Source organism: Lissotriton vulgaris, chromosome 3_1 (assembly GCF_964263255.1).
Source record: "Lissotriton vulgaris chromosome 3_1, aLisVul1.2, whole genome shotgun sequence".
Taxonomy (NCBI): Eukaryota; Metazoa; Chordata; class Amphibia; order Caudata; family Salamandridae; genus Lissotriton; species Lissotriton vulgaris.
Window position 1 is genome coordinate 1,426,606,963 of NC_141689.1, and position 12,503 is coordinate 1,426,619,465.

General features: G+C 43.0%; 1 protein-coding gene across 2 annotated transcripts in view; it reads left to right on the forward strand.

Moving 5' to 3' along the window:
* The window catches only part of UBA6 (ubiquitin like modifier activating enzyme 6), a 1,035,692-nt gene that overhangs the window by 339,531 nt on the left and 683,658 nt on the right, over positions 1-12,503 (forward strand). For both annotated transcript variants that reach the window (XM_086961917.1, XM_086961916.1), the window contains exon 13: positions 7,127-7,193. In XM_086961917.1, the coding sequence (XP_086818043.1) occupies positions 7,127-7,193 (67 nt within the window). The remainder of the gene's footprint in view (positions 1-7,126; positions 7,194-12,503) is intronic.

A 12,503-nucleotide genomic window follows, 5' to 3' on the forward strand; every position in this document is an offset into this window, starting at 1 on the left:
ACCATCATTGACCATAGTTTGTCATGCAACGCAAAGTCAAAAGCAGAGGATAGGTCTACGAATGCTGAAAACAAACTACTGCCTTTAATTTTCTTTTTTTTACATATTTTATTGAGTTTTCTGGCAAGTAGTATCACATTTATCAATCCAATTTTGAATCATTTGTCTAGTTCTTATTGTGATATCGTACGATAATGCCTCACAGTGGTAAGGCATTTATCAATGCCCCCTAATAGCTCGGTTCCACTTATTCACTTCCAAGGCATTCACGGTTGTCTGCTCACTTCAATAATTACTCATTACTTAGCTATAACTCCGAAGTTCTTATGTAACTATTCAAACTGTCCCCAACTGTTCCCTCCACCCACCCCTCCCACCCAGGTGTGTCACATTAAGCCCTTCATTTTGCAACCAGTACAATAACAGAAAACCACTTTTGTCTATGATCTCATGTAGAGTCTCAGTGAGTATCTGTATCAGCATAGGAGACATATCATATATGCATTACCGCTGTTGCTAATCCAATACAGGTGGATCAGTCATTCATGTCGTGGGTCTCTTCTGCTTAATCCATCATTCCTATATGTTTGGGGTTCTTTAACAAATCTAGCAACGCTGCCCACGCTCTAGCGTCTTCTCATTTCCTGTTCGGCTAGCTATTTGCTATCGAACAGAGCTGTCACACTCAGCCCATTTTATAAACTCTTTTTTCAATTTAATTGTACTAGGGCCATCTCTCGACTTCCAGTGGCAGGTAATGTCCCTTTTGGCTAAGACCAACCTGAAGTTCTGGAATTTACTTGTTACTTCATTCTATTAGCAGTGTGGGGGAACCGGTGTAGAAGGCAATGATCAGGGTATTTGCTATCTCTCTTTCAATCACTTCTCCTGTGGTCGTGGGTACTTCTTCCCAGAAGGTCCCTGTACGTGGACAGCACCAAAACCTGTATTAAATGTCTCCCCCTATTGTGTGGCAGCACGGACATGCTTCTGTTTGCATATTAAAGTACTTAAGCATCCTATCCTGAGTAAGGTATGCCCTTTGCAGCACATAAAAATTCACTAATTGAAATTGTGGGTTCCTGGTGCTCTTCCATGCCCTTTCCATCAAACCTCCCCAGTCCTTGTCCCCTATGGGTTTGCCTAAGTCTGCCTTCCATTCCCTATGTACCTTACCCAGAGGGGGGAGTGCTGTGTACGTGAGACACCAATACAAGCATGTGACTGCTTTAAATGTACCAGCCGCTAAGACCATAAATTGGGGCCCCATCGAGGTTTCTGGTTCTGAGAATCCCTCCCTCCACTGCTTTCTTATGGCTGCTGTAAGAGCTGTGTGTAATAGAAAATTTCCACCCGGTATGTCATAGCGGACTTGAAGATCATTGAATGGGACCATATTGCCCTCGTCATAAAGGTCACCCATTGTGGATATTCCTAGGTCTCCCCAGGCTCCCAACCTACGTCAGTCACCACCATGGGGGAGTGCCCTACATACAATCAACTGATTTTTTGGTGTGTAAGGGTGTTTCATCTTGGAACGTCTCAGGCTTCTGTTCCAACATTTACATGCTGTCCTCAGTTCCGTAGGGATGTCTCAGTATTATTCTTGATAAAAGTCGCAAGCTTGGGGTATCTTCCCTTCATTGTACTGGTTCTTTACGTTTTTCCGCCACCCATTTTGTAAGCTTTTGCAATTGCACTGCTATATAGTAGTTCTCGAAGTCCGGGACCGCTACCCTCCCGCTACTCTTGGCCTCATAAGAGTAGTTAGTGCCACCCTCCATCTCCTGGCCCCCTAAATGATCACCGTCACCAGTGACTTGAGTGGGTGAACATCCGCGGCGGAATCCAAAGCGGCAACACTCCATAGTAATACAGTAGTCTCGGGAGTGTCGCCATCTTTAGGAGGGTAACTCTACCCGCCACCGACAAAGGCAGGGTCCCTCATAATTCGGAACTACTCTTAACCCCTCTCAGAGCTCTCACTATGTTCCCTTCCAATAAGTCTTCGTGGGAATTATATATTCGGGTGCCTAGGTACGTCAAGCAAAGAGTTTCCCACCGTACTCCCTCTGTTTCCTGCGGACAAACTACCTCCTTTGATGTGCACACATTTCCCTATAAGTAAATTCAGGTTAATAGCCTGTTTTGTGGCCCCCACGCTTGATCGGAACCCATACTTCAAATCTGAGGTAATGCTGTTAGACTCTGCCCAGTCCTGTAATCTGCCGAGAGGGATTTGTCTGGTCACCTTAACCAAAGAGTCCTGCAAAAAGATGAGTCTATATTGTGCTGGGGGGCTATTGCGATCTCCCTTCTTGAATATAGGAACTATAAGGGACTCGGGCCATGTACTTAATAAACCTTCAATCCGGCAAGCTCGGAAGAGCAGCGTTAACAAAGGGCCCCAGAGGTCAACATTAGATTTAAACAAATCAATAGGGATCCCGTCGGGGACCGGCGCTTTACCACCTTTGCTTCCTTCAAAGCCAGGACCACCTCGTCAAAAGTAAAGTCAGGGTAGATCTGATCAGACGGGGATAAAATAGTGGTGGGGCACTCCTAGAAGCTCTAGAAGGAACAACAGTAGCAATAGGCTCCTGAATTGAATATAGATTAGTAAAACGAGTTAGCCATTCTGCCTCTTTGATAGCGATCTCAATGCGAGGGCTTTCTGCTGAGTTAAAAAAAAGGGAAGTTAATAATGCGCCAGAAAGTGATATTATCATTCGTCGTACAAGCCTCAACTAATTTATTCCAGGTCTCCTCTTCAGACTTTTTTTATAGTGATTGATGGCGAGCTTGTACGCATGTCTGCATTTCTGGACTTCCTGGATGCACCTGGATTGTTTGCCAAGAGCTAACTTTAAACTTCTTAAGGCCTTAGTACAGGCTGCGTCAAACCAACCGCAAGACCCTGACCCAGCTATCTTCTGGTTGACAATGAGCCCTTCTCTAATACCTTTTTTCATTTGTTTAAAAGCCTTAATGATTTTTTGAGGCTCTGCCGATTCATCTAGGCATATTTTAAAAGCTGCTTTGTGTTTGGAAACAAATATTTCTAGAAAAATAGTTGGATTAACCAAAGACCATCTCAAAGCCTACCCATTGTGGTGAGAGATATCAGAGCACAGGCATTATTATAAAAGTTAACTATGGCCAGCGTGGTGTACGATGTAATCTGGAATGAAATGATATGATAATAAACTCTAGTCGCAGTTTCTACAATATTCATGGGGGCCAGCTTATTAGACACAGAAATACATAAACCCCCTTTGGGTCTCCCACATATGAAGGGAACTGCTGGAGAATATGTTTTTAAACCATTAAGATGTATCTGGTCCACAGACCATGTTTCTTGTAAACAGAGAATGTTGAACTTAGAGACAAAGTCAAGCCATTCAGTCGAAGTACATTTATGACGCAACCAAGCAACGTTCGAAAATAAGACGGTGTTAGCTAAATCAGAAGGAGGAACCTAGGCTTGTGACGGCTGCATGGCTATGACATCCTTATTAGAGCAGGGCTGAGAGTGAGAGAAATCACATTCGGCCACTACGTCTAAACAGGCATCAGAATTGAGTGTGGAAATAGTAGATGTTCGAAGCCGTATACCCTCACTTGAGTTAGTAGGGACCTTCAGTCAGTCCACGCCATTAAGTTACAATAGGCGGTAAGGAAATAGAAGGCTGCACACAGTGGGGATAGGCTGGCTGATGAAAAGTTTGGTAAGGGTTGGGAGGCTGATAGATAGACTGCAATTTGTGTAGCCGTAAGGGGTAGATAGCTGTCTCTCTCTAGTATAGTTTCAACTAGGTTAGGAGATGTAAATGAGAGCACCACGCTATCTCCCTACAAAAATGTGCTCCCCGTGCCAACCCAATTAATTCTTCTAATCCTCTTCAGATCTGCAAAATGTATTACGCCCAGCCCCTTCCTTGTATTGAGCCAATCTAGAGATTTGTTCCTGAGAGAAACCCAAGATTCATGAGGAGAGGTAGAAACAGGGGGGGACGTTAGCAAAGATTAGCACATAAGAGCGGAAAAGAACTTGCTAAGTCAGTAATGGTATTAACTGAAGGTGGGTTAAAACAAGTGACACGTGTCATAAGAGAATGGTTACTGGGAGCAGGACAGGCCTGTGGGTGCAAGGGAATGGGGTTAGGATTACAGCCAACTGGGGGAATGCTGGGTAAAGGTGCAGTGGAAGCACTGGCTAAAACTGAAGGTGGTTGAGAATAATCATGTTGGGCTGAACATAAATCGTTAGTCCCTGATGGATACTTTCGGGGTAAGATGTTATCCCTTATTGGAGGGTGACAATCAGATGGCACATGACCCTTGCCTAGCAAGTCTAGACAGGCAAGGATGCTACTGAGGGAATCAAAGCTATTGAATGCAGCGTCCTTTGTCACCCTCCAGTTAAGGGATAACACCTTACCCCGACAGTATCCATCAGGGACTAACGCTTGTCTGGGAGGCAGATACCCAACCATCATTTTATGCCATGCACGTATACCATACATGAAGATGTCAGCAAAACACCCACTCAGGGCACAGATTTCTAGCAGAAGCTTCAAGAGCAAGGCTGGTAGGCTACAAGGGACAGGAAAAAGGCATGTCTGGTACAAGATATTCAGGATGGATGCTACCACCACCTCTAAACTCTGAACCGAAACATGGACAGCATTCCCATGTAAAAAGGATGGCATGCTTGGCGCACACTCCTCTAGGTACTTTAATACTCATTCACGTACAAGGCCTTAGGGCACATGCATGATTGTCATGCGTGCTGACTCTACAAAATCAAAAATACTATGGTGTACTTGCAGAGAGCCTTGCATCACAACACAATGTCAGAGGTAAATATTAATTAGAATCCTAGTTATCTGTACGTCACATAAGTGGTGGACTCTGACATCCTGCCATTCATAAAATTTCAATTTCCTATTAAATAGTAATTTAAAAATGAATATTGTATGGATGATTCTGCCAATCCTTGTATTTTTTTTGCTCCATTTGAGCTACAGCAGAGGTATTCAGTGCAGGTTCAAGGGGTTGGTAGTTTACCAAATGTTTCAGACAGCCACTTAAAATAAATGTATACATAATCACTCTGAATGGAAATGATTTACATAGTAAATGATAACACTCAAACTCCTGCATGCATCTGGCATTTTGGATCTGTGTCTGCACTTCAGAATACACCCTGTCAAAGTTCTGTAGAAGAAACCCAACACATATGTATTGACTTAATTCCAAGCCCTACTCTTTTGTCTCTCCCTCTACTGTGTGTATTTTCAAAGATCTTGGTGGCACAGTTTCAGCCACTACAGCGTCGTACTCTTTACTTTGAGCACTTGCATGGCATGACATGACTTGGTGGTGCAAACTAGTTTTCTGTTCCACTGGTTCATTCTAATCTGATCCTATTTTCAGTATGGCCGCAGTTAAGGCTCATTGTTTTGTCATGTGATCTAAAAGGGCAGATATTAAGGTATTTTGGGTCCATAATTATACATTTTTCTGCTCCACCAAACATTTCAGGCAGTTATAAAGATATTTTGGTTCTATGGATTTTAACTTTACTACTTTATCAAATACTTTCTGAGCTATAATAGCTTCAAACTATTATAGCTCCAGCACAAATCACTAGCACCACCATGGCATCTCCTAACCAGTTCTGATAGCTGTTCATCCTAACTGTGTGAACATTACAGGAGAGTCTAATCAAGGTTTGAGCAGCAATGGTCATCAATCTGAAAATCTTTGTGTTTGCCCTAAGTATATACAGAATTTTACTTTTCTGTATCATAACACTGTTGTTGTTTTTTAATCGATTTGTGCTAGATCCACATCACACCTTCCTGCCTAACCTTGTTCCATCCTTCCCTTTTTCATAATTGTTTTACATGATCTGCCTTGATGCAATATTCCTTCTTATATTTCTTTTGCACACAGTCCGCATTTGCCCTAGAGGATCAACTCAGTCTCTAATGCTAATGCGAGCCTGCAGAGATCTTTGCCATTTATTTTGACCTATCAGCATACTGTTTGTAATCTCAATGGTGTTTTCCATAGCATTAGAGGTGAAGATCAAGCATAACAAATACCATGCATCTTTTTTTTCACTTTAAGTGGATAGTAGTCTTCAGATCAGGAAGGTTGTTCTTTTCATCCTAGATGCGATGCAGCCACATGTTTAACTCAATATTTGTATGTCAGAGCAAGCTGGCTTTGGAGGACTTCCTCAATTTCCTGTGATACTTTGAATTCTAGAAATTGTGTTTTGAATCCTAACATAAATGTTGCCTTCCAGTGCTTTGAGTGGATTAAAGCAGAATGAGATGTGTATCTGTTTTATCTTATTTTTAGTAGTGTGGGTACATTGCATTGACTTGTTGCCATAGAACAGTCATCAACTATGATATCAAGCTCACAAAGTGATTGCTTCAAAACCACTTAAGGCCACATTAACATATACGCCAAGTCAAAAATTACAACCAATGCAGGAGCCTCGAACAACCGTGTTTATTTCCCAGACATTTCACTGACTAACTGCTGTTGACCTGCATGGGTGGGAAAACCGGCAAAACTAGGGAATTACCAAGTATACCTGGTAAGGACACAATACTTTTCCTGTAAGTCTATATTTGTGGAGTACTGCTCATAGTGTGACTTTGAATACCATGGTATTCCTGCACCTCGGAATAATGATATCCACGGATTTCGAGGTGTGGGAGTTCCATTGCTGCATCACTTAAATTGTAGAGCTTTCCAAAACTCAAATTAACTCTTGTTTGTTTCTTCATCATCTCGGTCCTTTGGGTTCCCTCTTACCTTTCTATATGTAAAATGTTTATGATTGCATGAAAGATCATGTAAATATACATGTTCATGCTTATATTGTATTAAGCCATTTATCTAAAAGTCTTCCTAAATATTAAGAACTGCATAAGATCCCTTCCTCAAGGTACTGGCATACCCTTATGGTTAAAGACTTCAAAAGAGTTATACTTCAGTAATGAAGATTAATTTTAAGTAATCTGGAAAGTATGCATTGCTCTGTGCTATAGTAATGAGAATTGGCAGATGTCACTCACTTTATTTTTCTTTTCCTCATTAGATGTCTTCAGGATTCTGAAGAGATGCTGAAATTAGCAAGGACCATCAGTGAAACAATAAATGGCAAAGTGAGTAGCTTGAGTTGATCGCCACACTGATTTCCATTCACTAGTTCTGAAGAGTGAGTGATGTCTGGGGCTTGTGTTCTCAGGAAAGTTGCACTTGTCTCCTATAACAATCGCGAGTCTTGACAACTCATCCTAGTTTTCTTTCAAAAAGGGTTTCAGACTTTCATTCCAACCAGACGATTTCTTTACCAACTTTCTTTCCAACTCCTTCAACTCAGTAGAAAGAGCCCTTCATACTCTGGATGTGAAAAGGGTCTAAAAGTTCTGTCTAGATAAGACAAAAGTGAGAAGGCAATCAGATTTTCTGATTGTACTTCTTGTAAAGACATGCTAATCGAGAACAAACTAATCATTGTCTAGATGGCTAGTATTGTGCATCTTACTACCTTATTAGCTGGCAAATTAGTTACTTCCTGGTAGGCCTAAAGCACATTCCACAAATGGAAAACAGTGACAGTGGCTCTGTTACGGCTGTGACAGTGACGTTGTTAAGGAATGTTTCTTTCTCAATGTAAGGCTCCCACCTAGAAATACGTGCATGCATTCACAAGACAAAGACACTATTGACTGGATTCGAAATCCAGGGCGGAAACCCAAATAGGGCATTCTTTCCTAAGGTTTGGTTGATAATTTATGGTGTCTTACTTCCTTCAATGCCTTTATTGTGGGATGGGCTTGCTATTCTATTCTGTGCTTTTGACTATTGATGAGGATCCCCCTGGAAGAGAATTAAGTTACTGATCTAGTAAGCTAGTAACCCTAGTTGTCTTCCAGGGGAATGTTCATCATAGCCGTAAACAACCCTCCCACCCACCGGAAAAGCAAGTACAAAGCATTTTCTTACATTCACCCAGGATCCTCTTGTTTCCGTAAAAATTGAGCTGACCTAACTGTCACTTGTGGGACACAGAAGGAAGGGTGAGGCCCTTGAAGGCACAGTGCCTGTTTTTTGCATGCATATACATTACAATCTATCTGCTAACCTTGCTGCTCGTTCACTTTACTTTCCCTTTTAGAAATGTGTGTATTCTTCAAGGATTTCATAGTGTCCTTGCCAAGCATGCCCCTCAGCATGCAACAATCCTTCTCGCTTGGTATCAAATGGACCCAGCCACAGCGCTGAAGTGGGTGTAGTGTTAACAGATATAGTGGTATGGATGGAGGGATATGGAGACAGCTTCAACTGCTTGTTCACCTCATCCCAAACTGTCAGTGCTGTCTGTATAGGTTTACTAAGGTATACATTAGGGAGGTCTATCTGGTTGAGGTTTCCACATTAAGTACCACAATGAAGAACCAGCAACAGCTCTGTCAATATGTAGCCATACTTTCTCAGATTCTCTTGAGATCCCATCTGCCAGGATTGTCCATTGCTCTGCTCTGTACTAAGTATACAGTTCTGGAAGTGTGAGCCACCCTCTCTCTCTGCGCCTGCATAAGACTCTATACACCACTTTAGGTCTCTTCCTTTCCCAAATATATTCCAGGGTTATGCTCCTAAGGTTATTGAAAAAAGTCAATGCTATCAGAATTAGTAAGCATGAAACAGATTGAGCGGTTTTGGCAGGATATTCATTTAGATGACAATATCTCTACCCAACCAAGATACCTGCAAATCCCCCCCCCCCACTGTCGTAAGTCCTCCGCCACAGTCATATTTCTGTTAAGAGAGGTAGTAGTTTGAATTTGTATAAATCTGCACCATCTGATGACCTTTTTACCCCTCAATAGCTAATTCCTCCAGTAGCCCAACAGAAATTAGTGTTCCTTAACTGATCTACCATTTGCTGGGGTAAGGTTAGGTTTAGATTCTCCTGTTCAGTGCGTTAATTTTAAAGACAGCTAATTTCTCAAACAGCTTTAAGCAATTCTGTATTCTGGGAAGGGACCTGGCTGGCTCCTGCCAAGGTCAGGAGTACATTTTCCTCCTCCTGACCAAACCTGAACCTCCGCACCTCCATGTAGCTCCTTATGTGGATGGCAAAGTGCTCAATACTTAAGGCGAACAACAAGAGCGAGGAGCATGGACAGCCCTCGCGTCCCTCTTCTCTAAATGGAAAGAATTGGTAATTCCCCCATTTAGAATCACTCTGGGTCTAGGTGCTCAATATCTCACCATGAACACCGCTATGAACTTTTTCCCCCCATCCCTCTGCCTCCAGTGTCTTCTTCAAGAAGTGCCAATGGATCCGGCCACATGCTTTTTCTGCTTCTAATGCAACTACAATTACCGGTGTCACTTTATTTAATTTCTTTACCTTTACAATAGGATGGAGGACCGGCCTGATATTGTCATGTGTCTCAGGTTCTTCTATGAAACCTGATTCATTCAAATGTATAAGGATGGGGAGAGCATTCTTTAGGCCCAGATTTTCCCCTTTTTCATTTGGTTATTGCCTCCTTGTGGAATCATGGTCTCTAGTCTTGTTTTCAAGGTACGGGTTCATTTGCTTTCCTTTGTGCTTTTGGAGGATTTCTTCTCTCTTTATCAGTGTTGGCAGGGCTTGCGCCATTTGGCCTCTCTCCTGGAGCTCAAGGTTGATGGTCCCGCTGTAGTCTATTCTTTCTCAGGTAAATGAAGTCCAAGTATTCTAACTGCAGCTGTTTATTTGATGTTTGATGAGGCTTGTTATAGATTTCAAATGGTATGCAAAAGGGAAAGAGGCATTTGGAGCGTTTGTTAGTGTCATTGAGATAGCTAATGACGGGGTGAAATTGCTGGCGTCCGGTGAGCATGGAGGATGCAATAACCTGGAAGAGAGCACAATCATAGTCCTCTCTCTGGTTTGGTCTCCCTCTTGTGCTTCCCTTAAGTCTTTCTCTTTAGTTTGAAAAGTGAAGTTTCACTAACATGTCTTGGAAACCATTTGCATTGGAAGAAGATCTGGGTCCCACCTTGTGCACTCAATTGAGCGTGATGGTTTCTGACTGTCCCCAACAACGTACCATAAAGACCATTCACAAAGGCCTCTATACTTGTTCCTTGTGCCCCTTCCACAAAGAATTGTATGCAGATGTTATCATGCCTAGTGCGATTTTCAAGATTTTCCAACTTCCGGATGATCTCCTTGTTTTTGATGGACAGAGTGGTGCACCTTTCTTCCAAGGCTGCATGCCTCTCCTTCAGTGAGTAATTTTTTCTCTCCGCCTCTACCACTGTATACCTAGTCGAATCAATATCATTCCGAAGGGTGGCAATTTTTAATCAAAGGTCTGCGAGCAGGGTGGAGAGTTCAGTGATGATATTGTTCTTGTGTTCCCCTATGAGCTCATTTTTAAAGGATTGGAGACTAGCTAATAAATCAGTCTTAAGTAGGGGGTGTCTTCTCATCCCATACTCGTTGTGGACTCAGTGAGGTTCTCTTGTTGGGGTCTTGATAATTCAAAGAACCCCAATACTTTGCCTTGAGAATGCATCTTCGGGGACATAAATTTCCAATTCACTCGCAGAACCCACAAGAGATGTCCATATCTTTTAGCCCCCACTGTCTTCGGATAAATATATTTTGGGAGGTACGTGCCACTTGCCTACTTTCAGCCTTAAATTGACCTATTATTTCAAACTAATCTGCATAGATTCAGCAAATTTGCCGCTTACACTTAAACTTTGGTCATCTTTTACTCTCTTGCTTTAGCCTTTCAGGTGATCAGGAGTGTAGGAAATAGAGTATTGGGGCCTCTTCTGACACTGGAACCCCTTTGCCTTTGGAGAGCACTCCTCATCCAAATCCCAGTGTTCTTCGCCACATGGATTGCTACCTCTCCTGTCATGCATTCAAATGTGGCTTATTACCCTTACGGCTGGCTGCAGAAGTACCCAATTTGGTGTGCTAGAATGTCGACGAGTGGGGTCGAGCATTCATACAGAGACATTCCCACATTCATGCAAAGAAGTATCCACCCGAGGTGGGTTTTGTCGTATTCGGAGGGGTTTCCGAGCCGCAGCCACTATCTCAAAGTTGAGAACTGGACCCAGCATCAGCTTGGCCTAGTGGTAGATCTCTCTCTCTGGCATTGGGGAAGGCCCACTCCTGCAGCTGTGCTGCCGTACCTTCTACCTCCTGTGGCAGTGACCTTGGGTGTTTTGTCGTAGAAGCCTGTAGTTATCCAGTATTAAGGTATCTTTCGTAGATTCACATGCCTGAATCATTCCCCGTCGTCAGGATGGGAGTCCCCGGTACATAAATAAAGTAAAGTCTCATTAGACATATAGAGTGATAGGCCAAGGGCCTCACATTAGTAACATATCTATGTCCTTTTGTAAAAAGGACCAAACTTTGGAGTAGAGCCAATCAGCTATCACCACCCTCTGGAACCTTCCTGGAAGGAGCTCTAGTCCCTCAGATTTTCTACCGCACGTCGTGCTAAAGAGTCTCCACTGAGCTCTGCTCCGCTTTCCTTGTTTTCTGGATTTCCATTGCTTTTTTCTTCAAAATTCCTTTTTCTGTGTGAAGTTCTCAGGTTCTTCATGGCAGATACTCTTAAAAAAGGCCTTTTTAGGCCCTGTGCTTCCTGTGGTAAAAAGAGACTTCATGTTGATGTCCAACACAAGGACTGTCTCTACTGCCTTTACCCGGATCACTCCTCATAGGACTGCAAGGTATGTCGTACCTTTTCTTAAAAAACCCTCAAAGACAGGGAGGAACGCATCTTAATTTGGCTGCAGAGGCTTAAAGATAAAGACCAAGCCGTTTCTTCTGAGGAGAGTGAGAGCTCCTCCAAGTCTTCCTATTCCTCTCAGAAAAGACCCAGAGTGGCCTCTCTAGGACCTTCATCGCAGCCACCTCAAAAGAAGACGCACAAAAAGTCTTAGGACTGGGTAAGAGTGGTCTGCTTAATTCAGACACTCTGTTCATCACCACCCCCCTTTTCTGAATCATTTTTGTCCACCATAAGCGTGGAAGGGTATACTCAGATGTGAGTCCCTAGCTCATTGCACCATCAGGATTCAAGCAAGCCGGGCCGAAGACGGCTGAAATGCCAGAAACCGGTCCCCGGTAGCTTGTTTCCTTCCCAGTATAAGAATTGGCTTGGTAGTTTGGTCTGCCCTGTTCCCATGATGCACTGGGCCAGGGTCAGACTAATTTGCATATAGCCAAGTTCTGAGCTGGGATGGTGCAGTGAGCTAAAAAACGGTGATGGATCAAGCCCTGATCTTTGGACTGGGTAAGAGTGGTCTGCTTAATTCAGACACTCTGTTCATCACCACCCCCCTTTTCTGAATCAAAAAGTCTTAGGAGGCACATCCTAAGGCTCTACCGGCAAAGGTTTCTCCTCAGAAGGTAAAAGGTACCATTAAGAGACCTGTTT